Source organism: Rutidosis leptorrhynchoides, chromosome 7 (assembly GCF_046630445.1).
Source record: "Rutidosis leptorrhynchoides isolate AG116_Rl617_1_P2 chromosome 7, CSIRO_AGI_Rlap_v1, whole genome shotgun sequence".
Classification (NCBI taxonomy): Eukaryota; Viridiplantae; Streptophyta; class Magnoliopsida; order Asterales; family Asteraceae; genus Rutidosis; species Rutidosis leptorrhynchoides.
Genome location: NC_092339.1, coordinates 296,011,688 through 296,031,677, shown reverse-complemented (window position 1 = coordinate 296,031,677; position 19,990 = coordinate 296,011,688). Strand labels below are relative to the sequence as shown.

At 29.8% G+C, this 19,990-nt stretch overlaps 1 protein-coding gene across 1 annotated transcript in view; it reads left to right on the top strand.

Moving 5' to 3' along the window:
* Positions 1–11,876, top strand: part of LOC139860093 (uncharacterized) — a 157,042-nt gene extending 145,166 nt beyond the window's left edge. The window contains exon 2 of the mRNA XM_071848867.1: positions 11,467–11,876. Within this exon, the coding sequence (XP_071704968.1) occupies positions 11,467–11,876 (410 nt within the window). The remainder of the gene's footprint in view (positions 1–11,466) is intronic.
* Positions 11,877–19,990: the final 8,114 nt, after the last annotated feature.

The following is a 19,990-nucleotide window of genomic DNA, read 5'->3' as shown; positions in this document are numbered from 1 at the left end:
TCTTGCATATTAGGATTTAGTCTTCGTTGGCGTTGCACATACGTTTTATGACCTTCTTCCATAAGGATTTTATGTGTTCAATACGAAGGACTTATTCCTTTAATATCATGAATCTTCCATGCAATGGCTGGTTTATGAGCTTTCAACACAGAAATTAGTTGTGATTTCTCATTTTCAGTAAGAGAAGCCGATATTATTACAGGTAATTCAGATTCACCATGTAAATAAGCGTATTCCAAATGGTTTGGAAGTGGCTTTAACTCTAATTTCGGAGGTTCTTCTATCGATGATTTGTATCGATATCCGTCTTCTTCTTTTAGCATTTGAATTTCTTCTGTTGTTGGTTCATATCCATTAGCCATAAGTGTAGCTAACATTTCAGTTTCATCAATTGGTTCAGTTCCTTCTCCTAAAGAACATTCTCATGTTCCTTGTAGTTCTGGAAATTCTTCTAACAATTCTGCATGTGAATCTATAGTTTGAATATAATAGCATGTATCATCTGCAGATTGCGGTTGTTGCATTGCTCTATCAACTGAAAAGGTAACACTCTCGTCCTCTATACTTAGGGTCAATTTCTTACCGAACACGTCTATCATTGCTTTAGCCGTGTTTAAGAATGGTCTTCCTAATATGAGAGGAACTTGAGAATCTTCTTCCATGTCCAGAACAACAAAATCTACTGGAAATACTAAAGTACCAACTTTAACTAGCATGTTCTCCATTATCCCTCTAGGATATTTTATTGATCTATCGGCTAGTTGTATGCTTATTCTTGTTGGTTTCAATTCTCCAAGGTCTAGTTTAGCGTATAGTGAATACGGCATTAGATTTATACTAGCACCTAAATCTGCGAATGCTTCTATTGAACTAAGACTACCCAGAAAACATGGAATTGTGAAACTTCCTGGATCAGATAGTTTTTCTGGTATCTTATTCAACAGCACTGCTGAACAATTACCATTCATGGTAACAGCCGAGAGTTCTTCCATTTTCTTTCTATTTGAGATTAGATCTTTCAAGAATTTAGCATATCTAGGCATTCCTGAAATCACATCAATGAAAGGAAGATTTACATTTATCTGTTTAAACATATCCAAGAATTTGGATTGCTCGGCTTCAAGTTTCTCTTTCTTCATTTTACTCGGGTAAGGAAGTGGTGGTTGGTATGGTTTAACATAAGGTTTAGCCTTAACTGTGTTATCTTCATTAACCTTTTCAACTACCGGTTCTTTTTCCTTATCTTGATCAGGTTGTGGTTCTTGTGGAGTAGGAATAGCTTCATCAGAAGTTACAGGTATTTCAGGTGGTTTAAGTGTTGTACCACTTCTTGTGGTAATGGCTTTAGCTGTTTCATTCCGGGGGTTAGCATTTGTATCACTAGGTAGACTTCCCGGTTTTCTTTCACCTATTAACCTTGCTAGGTTACTTACTTCTTGTTCCAGATTTTGAATAGAAGCTTGTTGATTTCTAAATGCTTGAGCATTTTATTCATTAGTTTGTTTCTGAGATGTGAAAAACTGCGTTTGAGTTTCAACTAGCTTCGTCATCATATCTTCTAAATTCGGCTTTTTATCATCGGTTTGTTGTGGTGGTTTGTTTTGAAAATTAGGTATTTGCTGATTGTAAGTATTATTGGATACTTGTTGATTGCTAGGACCTTGGTGGTTGTTGTATGGAATATTTCGGTTATAATTCTGGTTTTGATTGTAAATCGGTCTTGGCGGTTGATAATTATTCTGATAATTATTTCCAGGCCTTTGGTTTATGTATGAAATATTCTCTCTTTGTTCCATTGTTAATTCAATACTGAGACAATCTTTTATCAAATGTGGTCCTCCACACTGCTCACAACTAATTCGTATTGAGTGAATATCTTTAGTCATCTTTTCCATTCGTCTCTCCACAGCATCTATCTTTGCGGAAATGGAATCTAAGTCATGGCTAGAATCGGCTCTAGCTGCTTTAGATGATCTAACGATATCTTTTTCTTGGTGCCACTCATTTGAGTGGGAAGCAGTGTTATCAATAATTTTGTAAGCATCAGTTTCGGTTTTCTTCATAATAGAACCACCAGCTGCTATATCTATGTCTTTCCTTGTAGTGATGTCGCATCCTTGGTAGAATATTTGTACTATTTGACAGGTGTCTAAACCATGTTGCGGACATCCTCTTAATAACTTTCCAAATCTTGTCCACGCCTCATATAGAGTTTTATTTGGCTTCTGTGTGAACGTAACAATTTCTCCTTGAAGTCTTACGGCTTTAGATGCCGGAAAGAATTGTTTAAGAAATTTTTCAACTAAAACGTCCCATGTATCAATCGCCCCTTCAGGTAACGATTCCAACCAATCTTTGGCTTCTCCCTTTAAAGTCCAGGGAAATAACATGAGATATATTTGTTCATCCTCCACTTCTCTTATTTTAAATAGTGTGCAGATCCTATTAAAGGTACGTAGATGTTCATTTGGATCTTCCTTCGGCGCACCACTAAATTGGCATTGATTAGTCACCATGTGTAGAATTTGTCCTTTGATTTCATAATCTGGCGCATTAATGTCTGGATGAGTAATTGCGTGACCTTGGCCAGTGCGTTTAGCTCTCATTCGGTCTTCCATACTTAAAGGTTCCAGATTCTCCATAATTGAATTTGTTGAATCGGAATCACTAGAGGATTCTGATTTAATGGTTCGTTCCTCAACAATCTCTGTTTGAATGATTGGTGGTTCCGGAGGAAAGTTTAGTGGTTCAGGATCTACGAATCGTTCCTGAATATTCTCCGGATTCTCAATTGTGAGGTCGGGTTCAAAAAATGGATTATCGGAAATTTGAACTGGAGTACTTGGTCGACTGGATGATGATTCTAAAGAAAAATCAACGGCGGTAATATTTTCTAAATGTCTTGATCTAGTTACAGGTGGTGAACGTACAAAAGGTGATGAACGTCTTGCTCGGTGCATTCACTGAATATCCTATTAGTTTTTAAAAGGAAAGAAAAATTATAATAAGTTATCCAATCAATAGACTTTTCTGATTTTGCCCACGTTTCGAATAGCCAAAAGATGCAGCAGAGGGGCAGGATTCGTTTGGTCTCAATATAATTGAGGACTGTTTGGCTCCAATAACCCGGTCCACGTACAAATCCAACTATTACTACGAACCAGAAAATTTTGATGTCTATTAATTTAACCACTTAAAATAAATTTTCGTAATTTTAAGAAATTTAGATAAGAAGTAGAATAAAAATCTATGTCCTAAAACTAGAATAGCGAGAAATAAGAAAGAAAAAGAGTTCGTCGAAAAAGGTCGAAAAAGAAAAATGGTTGAAAAATAAAAGGTGACGGAAAAATAAAAGAAACTTATAAAACTTAAAAACACTTGACTAACCTAACCTTATCACTACAACTAACTTAAAATTATAATCGCAAATTGAGATTACTAATTGGAATGATAATTGATACATAGGTAAAAGTCGTCTAAAAATATTAAAGCTTACAGGAAAAACTAAATCCCAAATTGAAATAACTTAAAAAGAAACTAAAACTTAAAAAGGCGTCGCAAAATTCTAGTCTAAAGTAAAAGCACTTAAGGGATTCTACGGCAAAGCCTAAAAATCTAGAAGTAAAAATAACTATGGCAAAAACTAAGTTTAAAACTAAATATGAGATAAAAATACAAATATTACGCTAAAACGATTGAAAAGGGACAAAATATAAAAATATACAAAAAGTTGTAAAAAGTACAAATTTTTATAAAAATATTATTTTTATATTATTTATTTATTAAAACTACTAATTTTACAATTTAATTAAACTAATTTAACTAAAATATAAATTAAATAAAAAGTAACTTAAAATAAAACTAATTATAATAATAATAATAATTAGGGTTAATAATAATAATAATTAATAATTATCCGTAATAAATGCAGTTTAGGGTTTCTGTCTGTGTCAGAGTAGCTCCGCGAGTCGCGGTATTTCAAGCAGCAAACCCCGCGTGTCGCGGGGTTCCATTTTCAACTCTGGAACAGTATAAATTGACGCATTTTTTTTTTCTGTTTAATATTTTCTGTTTATAAAATCTAAATATTTGTATAATAAAAACTTATATTTAAAAACTTAAATAAAAATAGAACTACTTTATAATTTTATAAATAAAAATCTTAAAGCTAGATTTATATATTTTTATTTTTTATTTTTTTTCGGTTTTATATTAATAAAATATATTTATAAAATAAATTAAATAAAACTTATATTTTTACAAACTAAAGAAACTTTATAAAACTTAAATATTTATCAAACTCCTAAAAATATTTATATTTTTGTTTTTCTTTTTATATTTTCAAATATTTAAAACGTATTTTTATAAAAACGAATTTTAATAAAAGTAAACTAAAAATCTTTTTTTTTTTTATTAGCGTTGCGCTTCCGGCGTTTAAGAGTTCCCCGACAGCGGCGCCAAAAATAACTTGATGTTTCGCGAGGTGTATATAAAATACTATTAAATTTTAGCAGAAAATACTATTAAATACGATACAATTTTACACAAGATATTTATTTATTTAGAGAATGGATATACTTAAACCTTGCTACAACACTTATAGGCAGTGTACCTAATCGTACAGTAGTGTAGTTTTTAGTAAGTCCGGTTCGTTCCACAGGGAAATCTTTAAACAAAGCTTAACGCTATATTAGTTTACTTTTATAAAAATACAAATATATATATAAGTAATATTATTATTATAAAGGGGGGTTTTTTACCGTTTAATGACCGGTTTGTCGATTTTAAAACTTTAGTCTCAGTTAAAACTAAATGTAAAATATTAAAAATAAATACAAGACTTAAATTAAAGCGTAAAGTAAATAACGATAATGAAATTGCGAATAATAAAAGTGCGATAAAATAAACTTGCGATAATTAAAAAGTACGATAATTAAAAGTGCAATTAAATACAATAACAATAAAAATGTGATAATTAGAAGTGCAATTAAATATAAAATAAAGGAAATTAAATATGAAATAAAAGAATTATGCTTATTTAAACTTCCGTAATCATGATGTTTGACGTGTTGATTTTAGTTTTATTCTCATGGGTTAATTGTCCTTTGTCCTGGATTATTTAATATGTCCGTCTGGTTTTTGTCCATAACAGTCCATCAGTCATAAATATAAAGTGCGAGTGTCCTCGTCAAATTATCCTTATACCCGAAGTTAAATATTCCAACTAATTGGGGACTTAAACTGTAACAAGATTTTAATACTTTGTTTAATAATTACACCATGATGTCGATTGAGTGTAACCCAAGGTTTTAATATTTTGTTATCAATTATACCAAGTGTCCTTGTACATAATTTCACCCTTGTTTTAATTATTCTAGCGGCTAATAATCCATTCCCGTGTCCGGTTAAATGAACGATTATTCGTACATATAAATACCCCGCCCATCGTGTCCGATCGAGTGTATATGGTAATTTATAGGGACGCCCAATTGTAAATCTTTATATTAACATTAACAAACTATCATTTAGTTAAACAAATATAAAGCCCATTAATAGCCCATAGTCTAATTTCCACAAGTGTCGTTCTTTTGTCCAAACCCCAATTATGGTACAAAGCTTAATTACCCAATTTTAGTAATTAGCCCAACATCATGATTACTTCAGATTAAATAAGCATAATAATAACTTAGCTACGAGACATTAAATTAAAAAGGTTGAACATAACTTACAATGATTAAAAATAGCGTAGCGTTACCCGGACAGAATTTTGACTTACACCCTTACAATATTCGCTAACATACCCTTATTATTAGGATTTAAAATTAAAATTATAAATTATATATATATATTTACGTATATATTGAGAGAGATAGATTATAGATGATGAAAAATGATCAGAATTCGGTTGGCTTTATAGGGAGTTTCAAACTTTGGGGCTCCGCGACTCGCGGCTTTTTTTGCCTTCAAACTCCGCGAGTCGCGGAGTTTGAAATCACAGCTCACAAACTTTGGAGTCTTTCTTGCCGACGGATTTTTATAATTTATATAATATATAAATAATTATAAGAATTATTTAAATATTATATTATATTTATGTGCATAGTTGACTTGTAATTTTTAGTCCGTTGCGTCGAGCGTTGAGAGTTGACTCTGGTCCCGGTTCCAAATTTTCGAACGTCCTTGCGTACAATTTAATATCTTGTACTTTGCGTTTTGAATCTTGTACTCTTGTAATTTCGAGACGTTTCTTATCAATAATTGGAACCTCTTTGATTGTATTTTGTACTTTTGAGCTTTTTGGTCGTTTGTGTCTTCAATTCGTCGAATCTGTCTTTTGTCTTCACCTTTTATTATTTAAACGAATATCACTTGTAAATAGAACAATTGCAACTAAAAGCTTGTCTTTCTTGAGGAATAATGCTATGAAATATATGTTCATTTTTAGCATTATCAATATACGTTTTATGACCTTCTTCCATAAGGATTTTATGTGTGCAATACGAAGGACTTATTCTTTTAATATCATGAATCTTCCATGCAATAGCTGGTTTATGAGCTTTTAGCACAGAAATTAGTTGTGATTTTTCATTTTCAGTAAGAGAAGACGATATTATTACAGGTAATTCAGATTCACCATGTAAATAAGCATATTCCAAATGGTTTGGAAGTGGCTTTAACTCTAATGTCGGTGGTTCTTCTATCGATGATTTATATCGATATCTGTCTTCTTCTTTTAGCATTTGAATTTCTTCTGTTGTTGGTTCATATCCATTAGCCATAAGTGTAGCTAACATTTCAGTTTCATCAATTGGTTCAGTTCCTTCTCCTAAAGAACATTCTCATGTTCCTTGTAGTTCTGAAAATTCTTCTAACAATTCTGCATGTGAATCTATAGTTTGAATATAATAGCATGTATCATCTGCAGATTGCGGTTGTTGCATTGCTCTATCAACAGAAAAGGTAACACTCTCATCCTCTATACTTAAGGTCAGTTTCTTACCGAACACGTCTATTATTGCTTTAGCCGTGTTTAAGAATGGTCTTCCTAATATGAGAGGAACTCGAGAATCTTCTTCCATGTCCAAAATAACAAAATCTACTGGAAATACTAAAGTACCAACTTTAACTAGCATGTTCTCCATTATCCCTCTAGGATATTTTACTGATCGATCTGCTAGTTGTATGCTTATTCATGTTGGTTTCAATTCTTCAAGGTCTAGTTTAGCGTATAGTGAATACGGCATTAGATTTATACTAGCACCTAAATCTACCAATGCTTCTATTGAACTAAGACTACCCAGAAAACATGGAATTGTGAAACTTCCTGGATCTGAAAGTTTTTCTGGTATCTTATTCAACAGCACTGCAGAACAATTAGCATTCATAGTAACAGGCGAGAGTTCTTCCATTTTCTTTCTATTTATGATTAGATCTTTCAGAAATTTTCTTTCTAGCTCTCATTCGGTCTTCCATACTTAGAGGTTCCAGATTCTCCATGATTGAATTTGTTGAATCTGAATCACTATAGGATTCTGATTTAATGGTAGGTTCCTCAACAATCTCTGTTTGAATGATTGGTGGTTCCGGAGGAAAGATTAATGGTTCAGGATCTCTGAATTGTCCTTGAATATCCTCCGGATTCTCAATTGTGAGGTCGGGTTCAAAAAATGGATTATCGGAAATTTGAATTGGAGTACTTAGTCGACTGAATGACGGTTCTTCCATACTTAGAGGTTCCAGATTCTCCATGATTGAATTTGTTGAATCTGAATCACTATAGGATTCTGATTTAATGGTAGGTTCCTCAACAATCTCTGTTTGAATGATTGGTGGTTCCGGAGGAAAGATTAATGGTTCAGGATCTCTGAATTGTCCTTGAATATCCTCCGGATTCTCAATTGTGAGGTCGGGTTCAAAAAATGGATTATCGGAAATTTGAATTGGAGTACTTAGTCGACTGGATGACGGTTCTAAAGAAAAATCAACGGCGACAATATTTGCTAGATGTCTTGATCGAGTTACAGGTGGTGAACGTACAAAAGGTGGTGAACGTTTTGCTCGGTGCATTCACTGAATATCCTATTAGTTATAAAAGATATAAATTATTAAAGTTATCAAATTAATAGACTTTTCTGCTTTTGCCCACGTTTCGAATAGCCAATAGATGCAGCAGGGAGCCAGAACCCTTTAAATCGGAAGCTCACAACTCAGCCACTAACAAATCCAACTATTACTACGAAGCAGAAAATTTGGGATGTCTATTAATTTAACCACTTAAAATAATTTTTCGTTAAAATATAAAGAAATTTTAGATAAGAAATAGAAAAAAAATCTAAGTCCTAAAAACTAGAGCGGCGAAAAAAAAAAGAGCGCGTCAAAAAACGTCGAAAAATAATAGAAAGAACGTACCGCGTCTAAACTTAAAAGTCTAAAAACTCAGAATTAAAAGTTGCGTCTAAATATATTAAAGCTTAAAAGGAATTCTATATTCAAAACGGCAATAACTTAAAAAGGTACTAAAAACTTAAAACGGCGTCGCAAAATTCTAAAGCACCTAAATCTTAGTCTAAAGAAAAAGCACTTAAGGGATTTTACGGCAAAGCCTCAAAATCTAGAAATAAAAATAACTATGGCAAAAACTATGACTTAAAAGTAAATACGAGCGAAAAATATAAATATTACGCTAAAACAAACAAAAAGATACAAAATATAAAAATAAACTTAATGTTGTAAAAAGTACAATTTTTATAAAAATATTATTTTTATATTATTTATTTTATAAAAGTATTAATTTTATAATTTATTAAAACTAATTACACTTAAAAATACAAATAAATTAAAAACTTAAAACAAATAATTAAAAACTAAACCCTAATTAGGGTTTATATTAATAATTAATATTAATTAAAACCCTAATTCGATGGATCTGATGTATCGGGCCTGTCAAATCACTCCATGCGATCGCATGGAGTGCTAGTTAAGTTTTCATGCGGTCGCATGACCTGCAGATTCGGGCCAAATGCTGTGCTGCTACAGTACCAGGCCGAAAACTTATATATATATATATATATATATATATATATATATATATATATATATATATATATATATATATATATATATATATATATATATATATATATATATATATATATATATATATATATATATATATATATATATATTTTTGTTTTCTAATTCTGTTTTATAATTATATAAATTATTTATATAAAATAAATAAAAACTTAAATTTTAAAAACTAAAATAGAAAATAAAAGTACTTTTTTAACTTTATATATTTTAAACAAACTCTTAAAAATAAATATATAGATATTTTTCTTTTCTTTTTATATTTTCGTAAATTTTTTTATATTTTTTTAAAAACGTATATCAATAAAAACTTAATAAAATTCTAATAAAATCTTTTTTTTTATATAGCGTTGCGCTTCCGGCATTTAAGCAAGAGTTCCCCGGCAGCGGCGCCAAAAATACTTGATGTGTGCGAGGTGGTATATGAAATAGTATTAATTTTTACAAGGAAATACTATTAAATACGATACAATTTTACACAAGTTATTTATTTATTTTAAGAGTGGATATACCTAAACCTTGCTACAACACTTATAGGCAGTGTACTTAATCGTACAGTAGTGTAGTTTTTAGTAAGTCCGGTTCGTCTACAGGGAACTCTAGCCAAGTTTAACGCTATATTAGTTTTAACTTATAATTGTAAAAATACAAAATATATATAAGTAGTATTATTATTATAAAGGGGGTTTTTACCGTTTAATGACCGGTTTGTCGATTTTAAAACTTTAGTCGCAGTTAAAACCTAATGTAAAATATTAAATATCTAAAAGACTTAACTTAAAGCGTAAAGTAAATAATGATAATGAAATTGCGATAAATAAAAGTGCGATAAAATAAAATTGCGATAATTAAAGAGTACGATAATTAAAAATGAAATTAAATAAAATGACAATAAATAAAAGTGCGATAATTAAAAGTGCAATTAAATATGAAATATATAAATTATGCTTATTTAAACTTCCGTAATCATGATGTTTGACGTGTTGATTTTAGTTTTATTACCATGGGTTAATTGTCCTTTGTCCTGGATTATTCGATATGTCCATACGGATTTGTCCATAATAGTCCATCAGTCATAATCATAAAGTGCGAAAGTCTTCGTCAAATTATTCTTATTCCCGAAGTCAAATATTCCAACTAATTGGGGATTCGAATTGTAACAAGGTCTTAATACTTTGTTTAATGAATATACCAGGTTATCGACTGCGTGTAGACCAAGGTTTTACTACTTTGTTAACAATTACACCAATTACCCTTGAATGTAATCCACCCCTGTTTTAACAAGTCTATTAACTATTAATCCAATCCCGTGTTCGGTAAAATGAATAATTATTGGTATTTATAGATATCCCGCCCACCGTAACCAGTCAAGCGTATGTGGTTATATATAAATACGTCAAATTATAAGTCTATATGTTAAATTAAAGAGGTGTCATTTAGTTAATATAAAGTCCATTAATAGCCCATAGTCTAATTTCCACAAGTATCGTTCTTTTGTCCAAACCCCAATTATGATACAAAGCCCAATTACCCAATTTTAATATTTAGCCCAACATCACGATTACTTCGGCATTAAATAAGCATAATAATAATTTAGCTACGAGACATTAAATTAAAAAGGTTGAACATAACTTACAATGATTAAAAATAGCGTAGCGTTACACGGACATAATTTTGACTTACACCCTTATAACATTCACTAACATACCCTTATTATTAGAATTAAAATTAAAATTAAAATTAAAATTATAATATATATATATATATATATATATATTATACGAGTGAGCTAGAGAGAAAGAGATATGGATGTTTTAAAAGATCGCTCAAAACTGCGAAATTTATAGCATGTGGCCTGACTTTTTGGCTCATGCGATCGCATGAGATTATCTCATGCAGGCCATGCGATCGTATGGCCTGGGATTCCAGCTCACATGTCTTTGTTTGCATTCTGCCGACGGATTTTAAATATAAATATAATATACAAATAATTTTAAGAATTATTTAAATATTATATTATATTTATGTGCATAGTTGACTTGTAATTTTAGGTCCGTTGCGTCGAGCGTTGAGAGTTGACTTTGGTCCCGGTTCCGGATTTTCGAACGTCCTTGCGTACAATTTAATATCTTGTATTTTGCGTTTCGCGTCTTGTACTCTTGTAATTTTGAGACGTTTCTAATTAATAATTGGAACCACTTTGATTGTATTTTGTACTTTTGAGCTTTTTGGTCATTTGCGTCTTCAATTCATCGAATCTGTCTTTTGTCTTCACCTTTTATTATTTAAACGAATATCACTTGTAAATAGAACAGTTGCAACTAAAAGCTTGTCTTTCTTGAGGGATAATGCTATTAAATATATGTTCGTTTTTAGCATTATCAGTAATACGCTTCGGTAAGAGAGGGAAGTTGAACCCGAGATATGTGAGACCTTTCGAGATAACAGAACGAATTGGACCAGTGGCTTATCGGTTAAATCTACCACAACAGCTTAGCAAAGTACAAAACATGTTCCATCTGTTGAATTTAAAAAATTGTCTAGCTAAAAAAGATCTCACCATCTCTTTAGAGGAGATTCAAATCGAAGATAAGCTTCACTTTATCGAGGAACTTGTAGAGGTTATGGATCGTGAGATCAAGCAGTTAAAGAAAAGCAACATTCTAATTGTTAAGTTTCAATTGAATGCTCGTAGAGGACCGGAATTCATGTGGGAATCAGAAGATCATCAGATGACGCAGAAATACCCTCACATTTTCACTACGCCATCGTCGACAATAGACTAAAATTTCGGGATGAAATTTTCTTTAACGGATAGGTGATGTAACGACCCGAATTTTCGGCTTATATTCTTATATGTGTTTATATATACTTTTCAGTTTATATATATATATATATATATATATATATATATATATATATATATATATATATATATATATATATATATTCGTGTATATATTTCTGTCATCACTAGCGACAATCTGAAGTCACGACTTATTTAGATATAATCCGATATATATTAGAAAACATTTTCTTATATTTAGCCAACCTTGATTTAATTTCCGAATTTAGCTTGATCGTTAATGTCACTAGCCAAAAAGACTTGAATATTAAGGAGACATACATTTTTCTATAATAATAATTGATATATTATTATTTTAATTAATAATAATAATAATATTTATTTATTATTACTTGGGTAGATTTACAAGATTAAATTACTTATTTGTATGCATTATTTTACAATATTGGAATTGATGGATTTACTTGGACTAGAATCACCAGCTAGTAATAGGCTAATTAAATAATAGATAATGAATAACCCATTTAATTTGAGCCTTTTAAGCATAAAGCAAGTCCAACAACTATAAAGTAAAGGTAACCACTACTAATGTATTATTTTCCCAACATGTTTGACCATTTACTAACATCCTAGATATTTTAACAACACCAAAAATCCTCCTTTTTCTCTCCAAAACTCACGGCCACCATTATCATCATCATTTTTCAAGATCAAACTTCATTAAATCTTCCTTGGATCTTCATCTTTTATGTTTATATTTTAAGATCTAGTAAGTATTCTTCTCCATTTTCAATTTCATTTCATTTAAACTTACTTTTATGTCATTTACTTTAGATCTATGCTTGTATGTTGTAGATCTAGACTTGTTGTTGATTATTTGTTCATGATATGTAAGAAAGTTGAGATCTTTTGCATTTTTGTTTCAAAAGAAAGCAACTAATCTTACTTATGACATTATTTGTGATGACCCGGAAATTTCTGACCAAATTTAAACTTTAATCTTTATATGTTTCCAACACGATAAGCAAAATCTGTAATGTTGAGTCTCAAAAATTTTGAAATCTATATTTATGTAATCAATTACCCTTTGACTATACTCAACGATTCACGAACCTACAAACGTAAATAGAAATGTACATATAATCAACCATACATATAAATAATCATATATTGTAAAATAAACATAGTAGAGAACTAATAAGTGATTTAATTATTATGGTAGATAAATTAAAATAATTAAAATTTGTTACTAAATGATCTCGAACATAAATTGTCAACGATTAATAAAGTATTAAGCGTATAATGTTATACTTTGAGTTTAGATTGTTTTGATGTATATAATTAATACATTTATCTAAGTAATAAATCTGGATATGTAAAACTTAATTATACATAGTAATTTGAATATGAATATATATATATATATATATATATATATATATATATATATATATATATATATATATATATATATATATATATATATATATATGATACATAAACATGATTATTACTACATATATATTGATAAAATGTATAATTATCATTTATTATTATTATCATGACTATAATTACAATTACGATTATTAATTTATTGTTATTACTAGTATTATTATCATAACTGTCACTAGTAGTAAAATTATCATTTTAGTTATTATTTTTACCAGTAGTATTATTATTATTAGTATTAAAATTAGTATTATCATTAAGGTTAACAAATTAGTACTATTATTATTATTATTATTATTATTATTATTATTATTATTATTATTATTATTATTATTATTATTATTATTATTATTATTATTATTAGTAACATAAGTATCATTATAAATATTATCATTACTAGTACTAATATGATTATCATTAATTGTGTTCATATTATTAAAAATTTTAACATTATTATCATTTTTACTAAAATTATTATTTTATTATCATTAAAACTACAATTATTATAATTATCCAAAATTATCTATATTATCATTATTAAAATATTTATGTTTACAAAAATTAAAAGATTTAATAATGTTATTAAGGTTATATGTATAAAAATAAAGATTTTTATATACAAAAATATATTTAAATTACATAATTTAATTATATCAATATATCTACGTATATAAAATGAAAATATAAATAAATAATGAAACTTATAAATTATTAATATAACAAATACATCATTAATAATAAATAGAATTAATCGATTACGAGTATATGTTTTAATACAGATACAATTGATATAGGTTCGTGAATCAAAGGCCAACCCTGCATTGTTCAATATAGTCATATGTATTTTTACTACAAAATACATTTGGGGAGTTTCATTACTCCCTTTTTAAATGCTTTTGCAATATATATTTTTGGGACTGAGAATACATGCGCTGTTTTTATAAATGTTTTACGAAATATACATAAGTAATCGAAACTACATTATATGGTTGAATGATCGAAGCCGAATATGCCCCTTTTGCTTGGTAACCTAAGAATTAGTAAACAGGTCTACTAATTGACGTGAATCCTAAAGATAGATCTATTGGGCCTAACGAACCCCATCCAAAGTACCGGATGCTTTAGTACTTCGAAATTTATATCATGTCCGAAGGAGGATCCCGGAATGATGGGGATATTCTTATATGCATATTGTGAATGTCGGTTACCAGGTGTTCAATCCATATAAATGATATTTTTTGTCTCTATGCATGGGACGTATGTTTATGAGAAATGACAAATATGGAAATCTTGTGGTCTATTAAAATATTGAAATGATTGTTATGTTAAACTAATGAACTCACCAACCTTTTGGTTGACACTTGAAAGCATGTTTATTCTCAGGTATGAAAGAAATCTTCCGCTGTGCATTTGCTCATATTACATGAAGTCGTTTATGGCATATAGAGGTCAGAACCGCGCAATGGGACCAACTGTTGAAGACTTCGTCCAGATGGATTAGGACGGGGAGTTTCAGTTGGTATCAGAGCGGTGGTCTTAGCGAACCAGGTCTTGCATTAGTATGTCTAACTGATAGTTGTTAGGATGCATTAGTGAGTCTAGACTTCGACCGTGCCTGCATGTCAAAAGTTTTACTTATCATTTCTAGTTGGAAATCATCTGCTTATCATCCTTAGGAAATTACCTGCTTATCATTCTTAGTCTAGACTTGTCTTACTGCCTCTATTGCATAGACAGTGTATAGATAAATTCATATCTTAGCATATCTGTTATTGTTACCTTTGCCTGACAGCTTCCGTAGATTCCTCCGTAACTTATGGGATTTTAGTATTATATATGCATATGTAAGTTATGTATTGCAGGGTACTAATCTATATCCTATAATCTAGTTCTTATCGAAAATCCTTCATCTGATCGTACGAGATGAATCCCTCAACCAGTTCGAATTCCTTGGATTCCGACAGCTATTTCGATATGGATTTTCACCTAAGCTCCGAAAGCAGTGTCACCAGAATGAATCAACCAATTCATTTGATGGGTTCGTAGTTGACTTTATCAATGGAGACGCGAAGAAGTCGATCTATTCCACCAACCGAATTCACCTCTTGACAATGAACCTGAAGCGTTTATCGGCGAACCTGTTCGAGACACCATTTTCTCTTTCATTTCCAGAGTATCTCGTCACGATCATATATTATCTCAAATTCTAGATCTTATTCATCCGCTCGTCCTAACCGACAATCATCCCGGAATAATGGAAGAAGTCAACGAACTTCGTTCTCGAGTAATCAAATTGGAAAACGTGGTGCAAAACCTACCAGCTTCAACAACAGCACCGGCAACACCAGTACCACCAACAACCCAAGTTTCCACATCACACGCCTCAACATCTCATTCTGTACCTCGAGTATAATCATCGTACTACGTATCATTCTATCTATTTTATCTTCGCTCGACATGGCGATTATGTGATCTCTAATATTTTAGAGATTATATATTCTTGTTCTAATGGTAAATCAAATGATTTTAATATCATATTGACTCATTAAATCCATGATTACATCTGAAGGAAATATATATGTGTTATATGTTTTCATAAAGATTGTAATTAAAAATTCTTTCGTACAAAACTGTTAATGATGAAAATATTTTAACGGGTAGGTAATACCCAAGGAATATTTAGATTTCACATTAATAAGTTACATTGTACATTCTTCAAATCTGATTCAATAGTCATTTACTATCCTATTTACAACCACCGATATACGTATCCGTTCATCGCAGAATAACCCTTTTCATTCAATTTCATATTTGGATTTTGATCTATCAGAATCCAACAAGTGGCATAATGAAGAAATAATGGACATAATAAAAATTGATTAGAAACAGACTAATTAACAATATAAAATTTTGTTAAGAAACCACGCTAACAAGATCCTAGCTAACTTTTCCTAGCTAACTGATTACATTTTATTTATCGCAGTTTATTTATCGCAATTTAATTATCGCAATTTTATTTATCGTCATTTAATTTCTGTTATTTACTTTACGCATTTTATTTATCGTCATTTAATTTCTGTATTTATTTTACGCACTTTAAATATCGGGACACGTATACAAGGTTTTGACATATCATATCCACGCATATATATATATTATTTGGAATAATCATAGACACTCTATATGCAGTAATGATCGAGTTCTCTATACAGGGTTGAGGTTGATTCTACAATAATATATATACTTTGAGTTGTGATCGAGTCTGAGACATGTACACGGGTCACGATATGTATTAATTAATTCGAATATCATATATTAAATCATATATGAATTATTGGACTGTCAACTGTGGACTATCGACTGAGGACTATCAACATTGGACAATTAAAATGAATTAAAATATTGATTATAACATATGAAACTAAACAATTCTTCAAGTTTGCCACTTGATTTCATCTTAAACTTCATTTGTATCTTGACGATTATAATCTGCGTTCAAACCTTTCATGATTCTCAAAAAACCTCAATCGAGAGGATAAACCAACCGCATTTCATCTACGGGAAGGAAAGATTGATGCATATAGTTATGCACCTGAAAACTCTCCGAAACTGAGTAAACGTTTAACGCGCAACTGTGCTAATTCCTTTAACGTTATTATTACCGAAAATAACTTTTCAAATCTCTTTTCAAGTTAGCCAACTTTGTCACAACTCCAGCAAGTCAACTTCGACTTTTCGTTCAAAACAACCTTATTATAACCTTGATATATATGCGTACTCTTTTATTGTTACCGGGAAACCTTTTATATTCCATCATATTACCAGCAGACGTACCAGCAACCTCGTTGCTCCTTGGTTTAAATCTCTCCGACAAATCACTATATTTATCTATTGAAGTCTCATCATGTACTCATCCGCATCTTGTAACGAGAACTGACATACCAATTACCGGGAATCAGCAATCAGTACTTTGAAAACTTACAGCATATCGACATTAACAGTTATATGTATAACATTCATCTCTTAGAATTATGATCTTTCATCTGAAATCCTGAAAAGCACTCAGTCTACAAATCAATACTCTGAATGTTGAAAAAGCTGAATGAAGCAGCAAAAACCATAGACAACCGTAAACGACCTTAATCATCGGAAGTTGTTGATAAAGAATAGTATGTTGGAAAAGCTCAGAAAAGTTGAAACTGGAAAACAGATTTAGCTAACCATGAAGAAGACTCTGAACAAATCACAAGGACTAAACTTGTACATAAAGAATCCTGATGATTCTGTATCTGATGAAATCTTTAGCGAACTCCTTGCTTCTGAATCTAAACCCTTATGGATAAATCTTCTCTATCATCCTTCGATATTAGAAATTCCAAGATATCATCGTATCTTTCATTATAAATATCCTCAATATTTCTGAAGATATCTTCATAAATATTCTCATCCGATATTATTTATCTCTTCGTGCTATCAGTGTTACATCATATAGAAACTGTTAGTTTCTATATTCTGTAAACTTTCGAGCTTAAAATATGAATGTTATTGAAGTAATGTTGGGAACTGATGCATGAGTTAGTATAATATAATGACACTTGATCAACGTGATTATATTACAGTAAGTCATGCTGAGTTTCTAAATGGGACATGATGATTCACAGATTATAACGTCATCATGTGCCATGTTACATGACTCTTACATTTTATCTAATATATAAACATATCAAGAACATATTTTCTTGATAGTTCTATCTTTCTCGGATATTCTGGTAAATTGACGAATCAAGATCGTGCTATTACCATTTCTTTCTTAGAACATTAACTATGTTCATTTCAAAATTCATATCTATGAATTCTGGACCGTTGCTCACTTTACTAGAGGTCGAGAGGATAATAAAAAGGTAAAGAGATCTAAAATATAAGAGAAAATATAAAGCTCAATGATAACACCGAAATTATAAAACGTGGATATCAGTACGTATAGCAATATAAAGACACGGGAGGATTATAAATACAATAATCCCTAGAGCATAATAGAAATAAACAGATTCTTCAGGTGGGAGTTGGAAAAGAAGAACGATCATTGCGATAGTTAGAATAAGAACAAGGATCAGAACAGGGTTAAGCATTTTCATAAATCTTTTGAATTTGGGAATTGAGTATAAAAGTGGTGAAAACTAATGGAACAGAAAAGGTAAATTTATAAAGAAAATATCAGACAGAGTAATCGAGACAGATCACCGTATTTAATTATAGAGATCTTAATTTCCTTACTCGCCGAAGAATCAAATCTTTTAGATTTCGAAAATTTTCTTTAAATCCCTTGAATTCCGGAATTCAATCCCCCTACGTCAAAAGTTAAGACGCACATTATTTTCTAAACTCAATCACGTCTACGTCGAAAGTTATGACGAACTTTATTTCCTTATTTTCACTCTTTTGTGATAGTTTCATCCATACGCTTCAAGTAACCGAATTGTTTAATCTATATTACTCGGTAATGATAAAGCTCTATTTATCACTCATATTCGTCAGGAAAGCATTCTTATTGTTAGCCATGACGATCTCGATCAAATTTCGGGGACGAAATTTCTTTAACGGGTAGGTACTGTGATGACCCGGGAATTTCCGACCAAATTTAAAATTCAATCTTTATATGTTTCTGACACGATAAGCAAAATCTGTAATGTTGAGTCTCGAAAATTTTGAAATCTAAATTTATGTAATCAATTACCCTTTGACTATGCACAACGATTCACGAACCTACAAACATAAATAGAAATGTACATATAATCAACCGTACATATAAATAATCATATATTGTAAAATAAACATAGTAGAGAACTAATAAGTGATTTAATTATTATGGTAGATAAATTAAAATAATTAAAATTTGTTACTAAATGATCTCGAACATAAATTGTCAACGATTAATAAAGTATTAAGCGTATAATGTTACACTTTGAGTTTAGATTGTTTTGATGTATATAATTAATACATTTATCTAAGTAATGAATCTGGATATGTAAAACATAATTATACATAGTAATTTGAATATATATATATATATATATATATATATATATATATATATATATATATATATATATATATATATATATATATATATATGATACATAAACATGATTATTACTACATGTATATTGATAAAATGTATAATTATCATTTATTATTATTATCATGACTATAATTACAATTACGATTATTAATTTATTGTTATTACTAGTATTATTATCATAACTGTCACTAGTAGTAAAATTATCATTTTAGTTATTATTTTTACCAGTAGTATTATTATTATTAGTATTAAAATTAGTATTATCATTAAGGTTAATAAATTAGTACTATTATTATTATTATTATTATTACTATTATTATTATTATTATTATTATTATTATTATTATTATTATTATTATTATTATTATTATTATTATTATTCTTATTATTATTATTAGTAACATAAGTATCATTATAAATATTATCATTACTAGTACTAATATGATTATCATTAATTGTGTTGATATTATTAAAAATTTTAACATTATTGTCATTTTTACTAAAATTATTATTTTATTATCATTAAAACTACAATTATTATAATTATCCAAAATTATCTATATTAT